At 63.1% G+C, this 17,151-nt stretch overlaps 1 protein-coding gene across 3 annotated transcripts in view; it reads left to right on the top strand.

Annotated features, from left to right (window-relative positions):
- Positions 1-16,089: 16,089 nt before the first annotated feature.
- The window catches only part of LAMA5 (laminin subunit alpha 5), a 53,846-nt gene continuing 52,784 nt past the window's right edge, over positions 16,090-17,151 (top strand). For 2 of the 3 annotated variants that reach the window (XM_057528299.1, XM_057528297.1), the window contains exon 1: positions 16,091-16,732. In XM_057528299.1, coding sequence (XP_057384282.1) covers positions 16,457-16,732 — 276 coding nt within the window. In that variant the 5' untranslated portion in view covers positions 16,091-16,456. Of the gene's footprint in view, positions 16,733-17,151 lie in introns of all 3 variants that reach the window. The other variant, XM_057528298.1, reaches the window with a different exon arrangement.

Raw genomic sequence — 17,151 nt, 5'->3', positions numbered from 1 at the left:
TAAAGCTGGACCCTTACCTCACACCAATTGCAAAAATTAACTCAAAATGGATCAAGTACATAGACACAAAACGTAAAACTATAAAACTCTTAGAAGAAAACATAGGACACAACCTTCATGACATTGGGTTTGGCAATGATTTCTTACATATGAGACCAAAGGCACAGGCAGCAGCAACAACAACCAAAAAAAATTGGACTTCATGAAAAATTAAATTTGTGCATCAAAAAGACACCATTGGGGGACTTCCCTGGTGGCTCAGTGGTTAAGAATCTGCCTGCCGGGGCTTCCCTGGTGGCGCAGTGGTTGAGAGTCTGTCTGCCAATGCAGGGGACACGGGGTCGAGCCCTGGTCTGGGAGGATCCCACATGCCGCGGAGCAACTGGGCCCGTGAGCCACAATTGCTGAGCCTGCGCGTCTGGAGCCTGTGCTCCGCAGCAGGAGAGGCCGCGATGGTGAGAGGCCCCCACTTGCCACGACTGGAGAACGCCCTCGCACAGAAACGAAGACCCAACACAGCCATAAATAAATAAATAAATAAATAAATAAATAAATAAATAAAACTCAAAGTTAAAAAAAAAGAATCTGCCTGCGAATGCAGGGGACACGGGTTCGAGCCCTGGTCCAGGAAGATTCCCACGTGCCGCAGAGCAGCTAAGCCAGTGAGCCGCAACTACTGAGCTCACGTGCCACAACTACTGAAGCCCGTGTGCCTAGAGCCCACGCTCCTCAACAAGAGAAGCCACCGCAGTGAAAAGCCCGCGCACCACAACGAAGAGTAGACCCCGCTCGCCGCAGCTAGAGAAAAGCCTGTGCGCAGCAACAAAGACCCAATGCGGCCAAAAATAAATAAATTCATAAGAAAAAGAGACACCATCAGGACTTCACTGGCGGTCCAGTGGTTAACACTCTGCACTTCCAATGCAGGGGGTACAGGTTTGGGGAACTAAGATCCCACGTGCCTCGTGGCGTGGCCCCCCCAAATTTTTTTAAATAAAATTTTCTTTAAAAGACACCATCAACAGAGTAAAAAGGCAACCCAAAGAATGGGAGAAAATATTTGCAAATCATACATCTGATAAGGGATTAATATTCAGAATGTAGAGAGAACTCCTAAAACTAATCAACAACAACAACAAAAACCTAATTCAAAAATGGGCAAAGGACTCCGAAAGACATTTCACCAGAGAAGATATACAAATGGCCAATAGGAACATTTAAACAAGTGCAGCATCCACTAATCAGGGAAATGCCAGTCAAAACTACAACGAGACACCACTCAAACCCACTATAAAATATAATATAAAAAAATAAATATTATAAAAATAAAAATGTTGACAAGGATATAGAGAAATTGGAACCCTTGTGCATTGTTGGTAGGAATGTAAAATAGTACAGCTGCTGTGGGAAACAGTATGGTGGTTCCTCAAAAACTTAAAAATAGAACTACCATGTGATCCAGCAATTCCACTTCTGGGTCATTTACCCAAAAGAACGGAAAACAGTGTCTTGAAGAGATATTTGCACACCCATGTTCACAGCAGCATTATTCACAATAGCCAAGAGGTGGAAGTAACCCAAGTGTCTAAGGGTGGATGAACAGATAAGCAAACTGTGGGCTATGCATACAGTGGAATATTATTCATCCTTAAAAAGGAAGGAAATTGTGACACGTGTACAGACGAACCTTGGAGATGTTCTGCGAATTAAAATAAGCCAGTCATAAAAAGACAAATACTGTGTAATTCCACTTATACGAGGTACCTAGAGGAGTCAAATTTAGATGGAGAGTAGAATGGTGGGTGCCAGGGGCTGGAAGACGGGAATGGGGTATTAGTGTCTAATGGGTATAGAGTTCCATTTTACAAGATGAGAAAGTTCTGGAGATGGATGGTGGTGACGGCTGCACAACATTATGTATGTGTTTATTTTTTTTTTTTTAATAAAAATTTTTATTTATTTATTATTTATGGCTGTGTTGGGTTTTCGTTTCTGTGCGAGGGCTTTCTCTAGTTGTGGCAAGCGGGGGCCACTCTTCATCACGGTGCGCGGGCCTCTCACTATCGCGGCCTCTCTTGTTGCGGAGCACAGGCTCCAGACGCGCAGGCTCAGTAATTGTGGCTCACGGGCCCAGCTGCTCCGTGGCATGTGGGATCTTCCCAGACCAGGGCTCGAACCCGTGTCCCCTGCATTGGCAGGCAGATTCTCAACCACTGCGCCACCAGGGAAGCCCTATGTATGTGTTTAATACCGCTGAACTGCACACTTAAAAATGATCAAGGTGGTAAGTTCTATGTTATAATGTATTTTATCACAATCCAAAAAAAAACAAACATTTAAGACTATAGGTCACGCACGCATGCACACACATGGGCACACACACAAGACATCACAGTCTCATCTTCCCCGAGGTGGGATCCCAAGGCCAAGATCTTCAAAAGGAAGCCCTGTGACCCCACCCTCGGGCCTGTGAAATCTGGATGAGCCCCCCCCCCATTAAGAAACCCTGCTGTCTGAAGTCTCAGGTCCCACAGACAGAGGAGCCAGTGGTCCCTGAAGGGAGCCTACGTGGGCCTTCCATCAGCAGGGCCTCCTGGCATCTGAAGTGGCGAGGGGCAGCTGCTCAGGCTGGAGGCTGCCAGAGGTCAGGAACCTGGGGAGAGGTGTCCCCACATCCCACTTGTACTCTCCCCAGCAGCCACTATGGGGCGCCCAAGAGCTGTACCTGGCCCTGCAGGCAGCCCTGCGAGGGGCCCAAGGGCAGAGGCTCACCTGTCCACTCTCTGCCCACTTTCCTGCCGGCTGAAGGGGGCTGGCCACCTCCCTCAGGCCCCTGGCCCCTCGCCCCTTGCCCAAGGGGTGACTTGTTTACTGAGCTTCCTGTGGGGTCTCCAGGTTGGAAAAGGACCAGAGGCTGGGTGGGATGAAGGGATTGGGGACGGGAGGACCTGGCACTTGAAGACACTGTCCTGAGCCCTTTTTGCAGCTCCCAGGGCAGCTCCCAGGGGCTCAGAGCAGCAGCTCTTCAGCAGGATGGTCCCCGTCAGGATCCCCGAGCACTTCCAGGTCTACAGAGCATACACCTGTTCCTGCCCCCTGCACCCCCAAGTGCTCTAGATCACCCTGACTTCCAGTATCCCATCAGGATGGCAGGCTGACTTTGCACCCTCCCTCTGCCTCGTAGCTGTATGACAGGTCACTTAGCTGTGTCCTCCTCCTCCCGGCTTTAAAGTAGGGACAGCTGTAAGAGCACCACCCGGGAGGGGTAACACATATGCGGTGCTCAGAGTGGACGTGGCGTTCAGGAGGCCCTCAGCATCCCCATCGTCACGATCAACATCACTGCCACCTTCGTCATCCCCGCTATCACCATCACTATTATGCTGTGACCCCAGGTCCCACCGCTATAGATTTGAACCCTGGGCTGACGACTCCAGAAGCTGCACTATCACCACCCCAGTCTCACACGGGTCCTCATTCAGGCTGCCCAGCTGGGTGACAGCGGCCAGCGGTGTTGGATGGTGTCTGTGTGCGGCATCCGCTGCCCACTCCCCAGCACCGTCCTGGGGGCCCACCTCACAGACAGGTAAGCGAGGCTCTCAGCCTTCCTGGGGCGCCTCCCTCCTCCTCCCAGAGTGGCTGCTTCTGGGCCGGGTGGGGCCAGGTCAGCCCGAAATGTATTGTGTGTGGAAGAGAACCAGCCCCAAAACCAGGAAACCCTCCTTCCGGGCCTGGGCGCGGGCCAGGGTGAGCTGCAGCTCAGGGCCAAGGGACAGGCTTCTCCCTGTGCAGACCCGGCCAGGAGCTGTGGCCACTGGCCCTTCCTGCCTGCCCTGTTCTCTCGGGAGAAGGCCCAGCTCACGATAGAGTTCCTGCCTCAGAGGGGCTCCCAGGGGCTGAGGGGCACGCAGGCTCCCACCGAGCAGGTCCTGGTGCCACCGCCCCCAGCCGTGATTCCAGACCATCCTCTGGTCTCAGGGAGATAGGCAGACGCCGGCCCTCCCCAGTCTCCGTGAGGCTCAAGGGAGGTCACAGCCGGCGTGCAGCCCCAGCACGTGGGTGCAGCCTCGGTGACCTGGGCTGTGGGGCCCTGGGCGTCGTTACTCACAGGCTGTCAGAGCCGGGGGCGCCTGAGAGTGTCTGGCCAACGTCACGTTCTCTTCTATTTTACTTTATTTTGTCATTTTATTTTATTTATTTTACCATATGATGTTTTTTCATTGAGATATAAGCTACACGTGGTAAGGAACACAAACCCTAAGCTCCCACCCCCTGGGTTTCTACATCCGTGTTCACCCAGGCAGGCAGGGTGTGCCGCTGACTGCGCTGGCGTTGGGGCAGGTCTGGGTGGCTCCCCGGAGGCCCTCGCGGGCCCCTTCCCCAGTTACAGGCGCAGGCACTCTGGAGGCGGAGTGGGGGGCTGGGCCAGGCACCCGGACCCCGGCTGACACCCAGCGGAGAGGACTCTGAGGTCAGAGACACCCAAGAACGTCCATCCTCTGGCCCCATCCCTCCGGTGGGGCCAGGCTACAAGGACTGAGCCAAGGACAGGAAAGGAGGCACTTCCGCCCCAGGCACGCACACAGCGTCCAGCTGGCTCATCCTAGTGGATGTGCTGCGGGCTCAGCATGCTGGCCACAGGCCAAGATGTTCCAGCCAAACCAGTGGAGTTTCAGGTTCAAAGCAAGAAGGCTGCAGAGAGCAGGCGGCAAGGCCCACCTTTACCCCCCGGGTCTGGCTCCAGGCTGACCTCTGTCCCAGGCCCCGCCATCCTGAAGGGGCAGCACAGTAATTAAGGCAAAGACCTGGGAACCGGGCAGGCCTGTTTTCTAGTGCCGACTCCCCGGCCCCAGCCCCTCTCCTTTCTTTTTTTTTTTTTAAAGATTTTTTGATGTGGACCATTTTTAAAGTATTTATTAAATTTGTTACAATATTGCTTCTGTTTTATGGTTTGGTTTTTTGGCCGTGAGACATGTGGGATCTTAGCTCCCTGACCAGGGATCAAACCTGCACCCCTTGCATTGGAAGGTGAAGTCTTAACCACTGGACCACCAGGGAAGTCCCCCCTCTCCTTTCTGAGCCTCAGTTTCCCCATCAGAACGTCGAAACTGTTCTCCCTTCCACCATGGGTGGAGGTGAGGGTTCAACAGGACCCGGCAGCTGGGGGCCTTGTACGCCTGCGGGCGGGCACAGACCTAGGGAGGGAAAGACCACTCTTCCGCCCACCCCTTTGCTGCTGTTCTCTTCAGTGGAAACGGGTACTGCGGTCTATCTGTCTGTCTGTCTGGGAGGTGACCTTGGACCGGCCCTTCCTGCCCTGGGAGGAACCGGCAGCATGTAGAGCGCAGGAAACTGAGGCCAAGGGAGAGGAAGCGGCTCCCCCAGAGTCGCAGAGCCAGGATGCAGGGCAGGGCTTGAACCCAGCCTCGGGCTCGGGGGGTTGGGGGGTGGGACGCAGCGCAGCCAGGACGGGCTCCTGTGCCGGCGGAGAGGACCCCCACGTGACCCCCCCGCCCCAAGCTGAGCCCTGAGGAGGGTTAATGGTGGGCTTTCAGGCACGGTGCACTCAGAGGCGGCGGTTTGGAGGCCCTTCACCTCCCTGCTCTGCCCCGGGGATGCCCAGCAGGGGGCCCGGGTGGACAGGGGTGCGTGTGGGGCCCAGCCCAGCCTCTGAGCACCAGGCAGCCGAACGTGTCAGCCGCTGCAGAAACACGCCCAGGGACAGAGGTTTGCTGGGCCTGGAAAGCCCAGGTGGAGAGTGACGGAATCCAGATTCCTGCCCCGCGTGAGCGGGCCCGGCCCGGGCTTGTCTGGCACAGCCCGGCCCCACAGCTCCTCTGGGCTCTGGGCAGCTTCTCTGCTCCCCGCCCAGCTCCACAGGCGCTCTGGGACTCTGAGGCCCCGGGATGTCCAGCAGGGCCCGGCCAGGAGGTGCCGCCCCCCACCTGCTGTGACCTCGCGCAGGTGGCTGTCCTGGCCCCCGGGCAGGACGGATGATCCCCGTCCTCAGGGAGCTCCTGGCCTGGGGGAGACGACAATAAGCACCTCATCTCGGGAAGGTCTGGGGCAGTGGGTCTCATCCAGGGACGGTTCCCCCAGGACATACTGACTGTCTGGCTGACTGTCATGCCTGGGGGAGGGGAGGGTGCTACTGGCCACTCGTGGGTGGAGACCAGGGATGCCGCTCAACACCCCACGGTGCCCAGGAGGCCCTGCAGGGAGGCGTCCGGCCCAGGATGCCAGCGGGGCGTGGTGCAGGGCTCTGAAGGGCAACGGCCCGTCTGAGGGGGCCGTAGGTCGGGTGGTCAGGGAAGGCCTCTCTGAGGAAGGGACGCTGTCACGCAGGGACCAGCCCTGGGAGGTGCCACCCCTTCACACTGGTCACCCCAGAGCCCCTGCAGCCTGCGGAGAGGAAGACCAGGGGCTCGCTCTGCGGTGGGGGCGGGGAGAGGCAGGCGGGGACCTGGTGCCAGGCCTGGGATTCCAGAAGGCGGAGGGAGGCCTCTTACCACCCCCCCCAGGCTCCCTGCTCCCCGTAACCTCAGCCACATTCCTCCCCCTGGGCGGGCAGGGCATGGGGGCTCGGTGCACTCCGGTGGAGATACAGGAGGCCCTGAAGGCAGCCTGTGCCAGCCTCCTGCAGGGCCCAGACAGCCTCCTGGCAGGCTCTGCCCCGCTCGGCTTCCCGGGGCTGGGGCCTCGCTGAGGATGCCTGGGGTCAGCTGTTGCTACAGAGCATGTGGGCACATGTCCAGCCAGGAGCAAGCCCTCGGGACGGGGACTGAGCACCTTGCAGATAAGGTCAGGACTGACCAACCCGGCAGCCTCCTGACCCCTGACCAGCGGGCTGGGTCGCACAGTGCCTCGGGGTCACAGCGCTGGTGACAGGCAGCGTCCACATAGCCCCTCTGACCCCCGGTCTCCTGTCTGTAAAATGGGCTTTTGTGAGCATCAGATCAGGCGCCCGCCCAGCGCCAGCGCAAGGGCACCAGAAACGGCAGCTCCCTAAAGCCCCACTGGGTGTGTGGCACAGAGACATGGTGGCGCTGAGGGACTGGGGCCAAAGACAGGCAGGCGAACACGATCAGCCCCATCGGCTCGGGCCCAGAGAGGTTGCGCCTCTGACCTGAGATCACGCAGCAAGTCCCGGACGGAGCACGGAGGCAACAGGAGACCGGGCTCCGAGGGAGGGGAGGACTCTCAACTCCCAGGCTTCACCTCCCTCACTACCACCCCCGCGGGGAAACCCAGCCACAGACCCCCCCAGGGCCCCTCTGAGAAGGAGACTGGGCTCTCCAGAGACCCTACCACTGCCTTGCTCACGAGCCTTCCAAGTCTCACGTGTTTACATTCCTCTAGGCAACGTCTCCCCAGAGGAGCCGAGGACCAATGTTTTGTAAATGTTGAAACTTGAGGCAAACAGAGGCCTGGAGCTGAGCCCGCCCGCCGTCCCTACCTCTCCACACGGGCAGGGGAGGCCCCAGCGCGGGTCCTGGAGGGGACCGGCTCAGCTGGCCCACCGCCTCTTCCCCGCCAGCCAGAACGGAGCCCTGGGCGGTCGGGATGGGGGCCCAACCGGTGGTCCCTCTGCGGCCCCACCTTTCCATACTCTCAAGCCCTCCTTTTATGAAATTGGGGTGACAGGAGACGGAGGTGGTTGGGTGTCACTTGTATCTGAAGCACTGGTGGCCCTGGGGGAACCCCAGTACTTGGCGGGTTTCGCGGTCAGGCCCTGAGGCACGAGCCTGCAGGCTGAGCCGCGTGTGACCCAGGGCCGCGTGTGACCCAGGGCCCCGTGGACTCTCGGGGCAGACAGGGTGAGTCAGTCTCCCGTTTAGGGTTGAGTGTCTTGGGCTCCCCGCAGCCCTAAACACGGGCCTGCGCCTCCCCGGCGCTCACGGGAAGCACGGGACCAGCTGGCTGTGTGGTGGGAGCGCCCGGCACCCAGAGGCAGCCCTGCCTCCGCCATCTCCACCTGCTGTCACCCACTCCCGCCGCCGCTGCGCTCTGCCCGCTCAGCCGAGCCTCGTGGCCCAGGCGCACCCCAAACTGCCGGCTCCTGGTTCCAGCGGCTTCTTCAAAGAGTCCGCCTGCCAGGCTCGGAGTTGCGGCGGGTGTGGACCACCTCACTCCCGCTCACCCACTGATGGGCATCTGGGCTGCTTCCGCCTTTTTGGCTGCTATGGAAAGTGCCGCCACAGACATTCGTGCACGGGATCGGTGTGGATGCACCCCCAGAAGTGGGGGTGTGGACCCGCAGGGACGCCGTGTTTCCTCTCAGGAAGCACCACAGTAGGTCCGCAGGCGCTCCGTCTGCGTCCCCGTCGGCAGCGTAGGGGACCCGACTCCCTTCATCCTGGCCCGCACTTGTTACTGTCTGATGCTTTTACTCTGCACTGTGGCTCTCAGGCCGCACGAGAGAAGCAGGGGCCTGGGCGCTGAGCCCTCTCCCCGTCGGCCTGCCCTCCCCCACCCGGGGCCTCCAGGCCAGTGTGACGGCGACGGGGCACAGGTGTCTCAGCATCCAGCCACAACTGCCCAGCACCTGCTCGGCACGGGGCTCGGGACAAGATAAATAATAAGATAATGAAATGAAATAAATAAAAATATTAAATAGTCGTTGAATGGAGGAAGGAAGAATGTACCCCCGGAGCTGGGCTCTGTAGGGTGGCCCAGAGCTGGGTGGGAGAAGATTCCTGGTGGAAGGTGTGGCTCGTGCAAAGGTCCTGTGATGCGAGGGGGCACTTAGACTTTGTAAGGAGGCCAGTGAGGCTGGAACGCTGGGGGCAACAAGGGGGCGAGGGGCAGCTGGACGCCCTGGAAGCTGCAGAGGCGGAGGGGGCACTGGAGAGTCTCCAGCAGAGGCACAGCAGGGCAGTTTGCCTCTGAAAAGCCACCTGAGGTGACGGAGAGAGGAGGGACCCCTTGTCACAGCTGGGGGCCCCAGAGTGGGTGGTTCTCAACCCCCGGGCAGCGGGGCAGCGTCCAGGCCAGGGCTCCCCGGGGCCCCACCTCACCCCCTCCCGCTCGGCGCTGGGGGAGATGTCGCGGGCTCCCGCCAGCCCGGGGGACGTGCCAATCTGGACCACAGAGGACGGACAGGGCAGGTGCTGCCCCAGGCCTCCTGCCCCAACCCAGACCCGCTGGCCTGGCAGCCCTTGCCCTTCCACTGCATCCCCTTGGAGCACATGCTGGACAGACAGACAGCTGTCGACCCCTCACCCTGTTGCCTCACCTTCCTGGGCCACAGCACCACCCGAGCCTCAGTTTCCCCGAGAGCCTGCCGGCAAGGTGCGCGCACGTGGCAAGGGCCAGGGGCCGCCACGCTGTCCTCTGGCCTTTGGCTCAGGGGAGGCACAGAGGGTGGTCTGGGCCCACCCCGCCTCCTCTGCTCACCTGAACAGCCGGGTGACAAGAGTCCCTGCCCTCCCACGCTGGTCTGAGGAGTGGCTGCACCCAGCGCCATGTGGGCCCTTGTCCCCCTCTGCCTGTGGCCTGGGGCCTCCCCGGGCCGCAGCCCCAACGTGCAGGCAGTGGACCGTAGTGCCCCCTGGACGAGGTCGACTCCACCTCCGCTTGCCATGTCCCAGGGCCGTGTGGCAGCTCAGGAGCCCAGGAGAGCTGTGTCCTCCCCGGCCCGGCCCGCAAGGGCCACCGGGACCCTGCGGCCAGAGCTTCCCAGGTGGGTAGACAGGCCTGGCAGGCAGGCAGTGGCTCTGCCACCACTGCTGCTGCAAATCCTTCTCCAAAGGCCCCAGGAGACACGGGGGAGGGGTGCCCTCGGGCTGCCCAGAGTAGCGGAGCTCAGCAGATCTAGGGCAGCAGATGGCAGGAAGAGAGACAGAGACACCGAGAGACCCAGACAGACGGACAGAGGCAGGGAGACAGACGGACAGAGACGGAGAGAGGGTAGCCAGAGAATGAGAAGCCCAGAGGAGAGAGTCAGAAGAGAGAGAGGTAGGGGTGGTGGAGGGAGAGGAGGAGGGCTGGGGAGCGGAGTCAAGGCAGGGAGGTTGAGTCCCAGCGGGGGCCCGGGTGCGGCGCGGGGACCCCGGTGCTGCTCTGGGTGGCGGGGGGCCGCTGATGCCGGGCCGGGCCGGCCCGGGAGGAGGAGGCCACTTGCTGAGGGCCAGTGGCCTGGCTGGTCAAGGGCAGAGCAGGGGCTGCTGGCCTTAAGCCCCAAGGGCAGGGAGAGGGCCGTACCTGGTGCGGGTTGGGCGGTGCCGGGCGGGGCGGGCTGCCCTCGAATCTCACGGCTCTTGCCGGGGCGGCAAGCCCCCATGGTTCATCACAGGGCCCCCAACCAGGTGTCCCAAAGTTGGCGAGGGGGTCGGACTAATGTGCCTCCCTTTAGGGGCTGCGGGCCCAGGAGGCTGCGGCCATTCGAGCCACTCCCCGTGGTGGGCCTGCTCTGGCCCAGGGCACAGCCCCGCACCCCTGCCCTTCCCATGGGATCAGAGTCCGCCTGGGCCGTGAGTCCTCCTGGCCATATAAGGCCGTCTGTGGGCACCTCTTGGAGAAGCTGCAGAGCCTTCACCCCGCGGGAACCATTTGGCCAGGCCCCAGGGACCGAGGCAGGGGAGGGGCCTGCTGGAGATGGGTCCTGTGAAGGAGGAGGGCAGTGGCGGCCCAGGCCTGCAGGTGCCACCCCCTCCCTCTGTGCTGGGCACCCCCCCCCCCGCCCCTCACCTGTTTCCCCCCGAGGGCTGCCCAGTCCGGAGTACAGAGCAGGGAGGTGGTGAGCATGGGGGCGGGGGAGTACTAGGGGCCAAAGGTCAAGTAAGATAAAAAATGACACTGCAGAAATGTCGGCCCCATGGGTTTCCGATGTGGACGCTGCAGTCCCGTGTGGAGGATGCCGTGATTGATGCAATCTGTCGTTACCGTCTTCCGGGGTCCCCCCCACGTGCTCCCCACCACACATCTGGGATCAGGAAGCCCGGACCCCCAATTTCTCACCCCAGCAAGGTGCTGGGCGGTGCCCTGATGGTGTCCTTCCTCAAGCGAGGTGCCTGGGTCTGGGGTCCTAAGAGCAACCTCCTGAACCAGCCCCTCCCTTTGCTCTCTGGAGATGGTTGGATCTCCAGGGAGGTCCCAGGCCCCCTCCCCGGGGGTTCCTAGGGCCCCCTCCCCGGCCCACCCCCTCCACTGAGGCTGGGGCCTGAGATTTGCTGCTGAGCTTTGCCCCTCAAGCCCAGGGCAGGGTTGGGGGTGTCCGGTGAGCCAGGGAGGGGAGTGATGTCTTGCAGGGCTGCAGACACCTGGGCGCATCACACTCGGCAGCCCCTCCCTACACCCCCTTCCCCAGCAGGCACTGCCTCTCCTTCCAGCTCACAGACCCTGGGCTGGGAAGGGGCCCTGGGGCACAGCTGGGAGGCTCCTGGGAACCCGAGGCTTCCTCCACACGCCTCCCAAATTCACAGGGCCCTTCACAGCCTGGACGGACCTGAGGGGGGTAAACCCCAGAGGCCATTCCCTCAAGCAGTGGGCACTCTCTGGGCACCTCCTCTTCGCCAGGCCTGGGGCTAGGGAAAGGCAGGACACAGGCGGGATTGGATTTAATAAAATGAATGCACCTGAGAAAGCAGGCCAGGCGCATACCTGATGGCTCTCTGGGGCGGTGCCTAGAGGCCCAGGTGGTCAAACAAAGGGGCAGGGGCTCTGTTGTGTCCTGGGCAGAGGGAATAAGGCCAAAGTCCCCATGAGACAGAGGGGGAGGGAAGGCTGGAGGCTCTGCCGACTGGCCAGACAGGCGGGGCGTAGTTGGGAGGCCCCACAGGGCCCGGGGAGCCGCGGTAAGGGGTCTGGCTCTTACCCTAAAACAAGCAGAAGCAAGTTTGGCCTGGGAGGAGGCAGGGGGAGGCACGTGTGCCAGCCAGCGCCCAGCCCCAGCAGGCACCCAGCACCCGTAGCTGTTACCGCAAGGGTTCCAGCCCACAAGGTGACCGGCCGGTTCCTTCCAGCTTGTGGTGTACTTCACAAAGCCTGGCGTCCCCATGTGGGCGGGGCGGGGGTTGCCCTACGCTCGGCGGGAGCCCCGTTGGGGCTCTCTGCTCACTGACAGCACGCCGCCCACCCCAGGCGGAGCTACGAGGCCCCACGTTTCTAAGCATCCTGGGTTCATGTGCTTTTTATAGGGCCAGGCCTGCCTGTCTAGGACACCAGTTGGGAAGGAGGTGAGCTGAGTGGGAGACAGGAGCTTTGGGGAACCTCCGTGGAGAGCCCAGGACCCGGGGGGCTGGCCAGCCTGGGTCTCATGACACTGGGCACACCTAAGCCTGTCTGTGCCCCCTCCAGGATGCAGTCCCCCCATCAGGACACCCGAGGCTCAGGCCTGCAGTGGGCACCCTGGGGACTGGCCTGTGAGCTGGGCACACGGCAGGCAGAGGTGGACCCTCCGGAGCTCCAGGCTCAGAAGGCTCCCAGAGGGGGGCCCTTGGCTGGGCAGCATGGGGGTCAAAAGCATCCATTCCTCGTTGGTGTCAACCCAAAGTCTGGTGGCCTCCAAGCTCCCCCAGAGCTCATGCCCTAGAGGCCTGGAAGAGCCCAGAGGTGGCCCAGCTGGGGCCACAGGCAGCGGGGAGACACTGCTCCTTCAGGAGCACCACGGGGCCTGTCCCCGGACCCTCCTCAGCCGGGAACGCTGGCGCTGCGGCCTGGCCCCAGCCTTCTGGTGCGCGTTCAGCTCATCGAGGCCTGTCCTCTGCCCCCCGGCCTCCAGCCCTTCCAGGGGACCGTGCCAGCCCAAGGCCGGGGAGGGTTCTGGGCTGAGCGATGGCCCAGAGGCCCGGGAGCTCTCCCGGCCCCAGACCTGCTGGGTTTACAACCGTCTAATGAGCCCTCCTCTCAGCTGTGAGTCCTCAGGGCGCCCAGCTGGGCTGCGTCCTCCCCTCCGCAGGACTGGGCTAGACCGGGGCTGCCAGGGTCCCCAGCGTCAGCCTTGCCGCCTGCCCCGTGGATGGACGGATGGGGGGACACGTTCTCACCAGCTGGGCTCCCTGGAAGGTATCAGAGCAGCCCTGGGGGAGGGAATGCAGCCTCAGATATTCCAAACCACAGCCTAGCTTCTCCTGAAACCTCTTCCTGCTGAGACAAACCCTCCCAGTCACCAGCAGAGAGCTCGGGGCTTCTTCCTCCCACGTGGCTGCACGGACCCACTTCCACGGCGCAGCTTCTCCCAAGAGAGCGGGCTCCGGGACAGGCGGTCAGGCACAGCCAGAGGTTATGACTGTGACGCGAAGATGAAGCTTGAGTGCAGTGAGGGGTGCCCCACGCAGCTGCTCCCCGAGAGGTTACAGTTAGGGCTGAGGCAGGTGTGCCCATGACCTGGCCTGCTGGTCCCCACAGCTGCCCCGCAGATGGGGCTGAGCAGGGGCTCCTGGGGATGCCGTAGGAGTCGGGGCAGCGGCTCAGGTGAGGGCCGCTGTCCTGAGGGCAGGCTCCCCTGGCCCAGGCCACACCACAGAGACCATATCCCTGGGCTCAGGGGGAATTGGCCAGACCCCCTACCTAGGTCCAGGAGCACCTCTTCTGCTGCCACCTGTGCCCGACCTCTCACAGGTCCTGGGGCTCCTGTTACCCTGGGGCTCGGTGGGAAGGGGCTCTGGGTCTGGGGTCCGCCCGTGGGGCATGTCCAGAGCCTAGTAGGACAGAGGCGGTCAGGCTGCCTCCATGGCCCTCCCCCATGAGCTGATCCCACCCACTACCCACCTCCCACCTCCCAGGACTGAGCATCCCTCTCCTGGATTCAGGACAGAAGGCTGGGGCAGCCTGCTTGGGGGCGGGGGGCACTACATCAGGGACCCATACCCAAAAGGTGCCCAACACGTGCGGGAGGAGAAAATGAATGCCAGTCCAACTCCCTCTCCCTTGCTAACCACAGGCTCTTGACTGACCCCCGGACGTTGGAAACTGACCCCCAGTTTCCTAATTCATAAATAGGAAAGGCAGCTGGGTGGCCCAGGAGTCAGAGCAAGATGGGAGACGCACTCGCTAGGCCATTTGGAAATGACTGGCTGGAAATGTGACGTGGGAAATGGGTCTCCCCCTCCAGCCCCGCTGACGACCTTCCCCTAGAACCACCACCTGCCAAGAGGTCAGTGTGTAGCCTGATTGGAATAACACCTCCATCCTCCATGCCGCCCACTCCTGCCCCAGCTGGGACACATAAGCTGGCCCAAGGTGGGGGCAGAGTGGGCACCTCACCCAGCCCCTTTCACCACATTCTCCTCTGCCCACTTCACCCACCCCCTCCCCCCAGGCCCGGGCCACCAGTTGCTCTGGGGCAGCTGTCTGCCAGGAAGCAGCTCGCCCAGGATTAACCCTCCTCGTGCTGGGCGCTCAGGCTGACTCAGCGCATTCTCGGGCAGCAGCCCCTTCCTCCCGCCTGCTCTGTGCCCTCGACGGCGGAGGCCTGGTCCCTAGAAGCTCAGAGGGCTCCCACCCCTTACCTCTGCCCGCTGGTCCCTCCACGGGGGTTGGGAAGCCGACCTGGAGGGGGGGTGGAGGGTGGGAGGTTGCCAGCCCCAGTCCCCAGGCTGACAGGTCCCCAGCTGTCAAGGGGGTGCCGGGGGCCAGAGTGCACTGCTGTGATGTGTGTGACAGGGGACCTCTGGGCAGTAGGGAGGGTGGGGTGGGGGCAGGTCAAATCCCGCATCTGGAAACCCTGCTACTGCCCAGAGGCGGCTCTCCGGCTGCTCCTCCCACGGGATCATAAATTAGCTGGTGAGCTGGCCCGTCTGCGTGGGGGACTCAGGATTCCAGCATGGCCTGTCGCCCCTCCCCCACCATCTAGGCCCGCCCCTCCCCCACCCAGAGCCTCTCCAGCAGGGAACCACCTCTCCTCCCCCTCCCCCAGGTGGAGTTACAGAATTGCCCGGGAGCAGAGGGAGAGGAGAGGGGAGAGGGGAGGGGAGAGGGGAGAGAAGAGGGAGGGTCATCTCGCTTCGTATTTCTCAACTCCTAGAGAAGCAGCAGTCCAGCCCCTTGGGATTCGGATTCGCAGGAGGCCAGGGACAGCCAGGAAGATGTGGCTAGTGGCGCAACCTTCCGGGAACAGCTGCTGGGGCAGAACGCCCACCAGGACCAGCTGGCTGCCACCCCACACATTTACTTGGCTCCCCAGGACTGTCCAGGGGGTCTCAAGTGGGACAGACACCCAGCTGGCCTGGCTCACAGACTGGGGGGAGCTGCCAGCCTGGCAGCTGCGCCTACCCCATCAGGGCTTCCCTTGAGGCCGATTTGGGCCAGGAGCTGGAGGGGAGGAGACCCAGTGGCCGAAGCCACCCAAACGCAGAATCAGCTGGGACACAATCCTGAGCTCAGGCCTCTACGTCCAATCCCATTTCCCCAGTGTCCTTGAGTGCCTGCCCTGAGCAGGAGGGTTCGACTGGCAGACAGAGATGGTGGGGTCCACAGTGCCCCAAAGCAGGGACCCCCCCAGGCACAAGGGTTAGTGCACACCTGGCCCTGCGGCCCCAGCCCCCGCAGGTGCTCAATAGATGTCCTCCTTCACAGGCAATCTTCCTGGCACCGGCGGAGCCCTGAGTATCCTCCCTTCACTGCAGGGGGCCCCATGGGTCCAGTCCCTCCTCACCCACTTCCCTATTTTAGAGTATTTTTAAGCCAAACCCTGGGTAGGTGGGAGTCAGGTGGGATGGAATCTGACATGGCCCCCCCAGGGGGTCTCCCTGTCCCTCTGCAGATCGGATTCCCCCGCTACCACCGCCACTCACAGCTGACAGAGAGCACCTTCCCACACACCTGCTGGATGGGGCAGATATGGGGGCCAGTATGAGGGGTGAAAAACCAAAAACCGGCCGGGGAGAGGCGGCGAGGCTGCGCTGCGCTCCGGAGTTCACCCCCTCAATCCCGGGGGGACCCCAGCGACAGGGCTCCCAGGCTGCGGTCGCTCGGGTCGCTCTGGCAGTTCTGGGGTTGCGGGTGGGGCCGGGCCGGGCCGTGGATGGGGCAGATGCCGGGGGCTGGACCCGGGGCGAGCGTGCCTGACTCCCGGCCGCGGCGCCAGACCCGGGGCCGCCGGGGGCGCTCGGCCGCAGAGAGGTGCCCGAAGTTAGGGAAACAAAGAGCGGAGCCGCTGGACGGGGAAGAGCGGGCCGGCGCGCCCGGGGCCTGGGTGCCCGAGGGCGCGAGGGGGCCGCTTTGGACCGGGAGCCACGCCCCGGGGGCCGCCGCGGCGTCGCGTTCCCACGGCCCGGCCCGAGGCCAGCAGGTGTCCCTTCCGAGAGGCCGGCCGGGCCGGGGTCCCAAGGGTTAAGGCGGCCGGCCGCCCCTCCCCCCGGCCTCCCCCGCCCCCTCCCCGGGGCGCGGGGCTCGGGCGCCCAGGCGGGCCGGGGCGGGGCCTGACGTCCGCAGGCGGAGCGAGCCAAGCCAGGCCGGGCGCCGCGCTGCAGACCCGCCAGGCTGCAGCCTCGCCCGCCGTCCCCGGAGCTGGAAGATGGCGAAGCCGGGCGCGCGGCCCCGCGGTTCCCGGGGCCCAGCGCCGCTGCTGCTGGCCGGGCTGGCGCTGCTGGGCGCGGTGCGGGCGCGGGCGGCAGCGGGCGGCAGCTTCAGCCTGCACCCGCCCTACTTCAACCTGGCGGAGGGCGCCCGCATCGCTGCCTCCGCCACCTGCGGCGAGGAGGCCCCGGCGCGCGGCGCCCCGCGCCCCACCGAGGACCTCTACTGCAAGTTGGTGGGGGGGGCCGGCGGGGACCCCAACCAGACCATCCAGGTGAGCGCGGGCCGCGGGTCGGGAGGGCCGGGCCGGGGTGGCGGGGCCGCCGGCGCAGGGCACGCACCGGGCTCGGACTCCGGAACTCCAGCCAGACTCGGCGAGGAGCCCCAGGGGCCGCGGAGAAGCCAGGTACGGACCGCGGCCCCCGCCGCCCGTCCCTACGCCCCGGTTCCGCCTTTCGGCGGACGGAAGGGACCCCAACTCGGCCCTTCGGGCTCAGTCAGAGAAGTGCGCGTGCCTCCGGGAAGGCGGCACGCAGCGGACCCGGGCGCGGCCGGCACCGCTCGAGTTCGGCGGCGGTGGCTGGCCGGAGGGGAGGGGCCGGTGCCTGGTCCCCGGCCGCCCCAAGTCCCGGGATCCCGGCGAGGGCGGGACTTGGCCTCCCCGGCCGGCTGCCTGTGAGGTGGGGGCGGACC

This window comes from Balaenoptera acutorostrata, chromosome 15 (genome assembly GCF_949987535.1).
Source record: "Balaenoptera acutorostrata chromosome 15, mBalAcu1.1, whole genome shotgun sequence".
Lineage (NCBI taxonomy): Eukaryota > Metazoa > Chordata > Mammalia > Artiodactyla > Balaenopteridae > Balaenoptera > Balaenoptera acutorostrata.
This window is presented reverse-complemented; position numbering and strand designations above follow the sequence as displayed.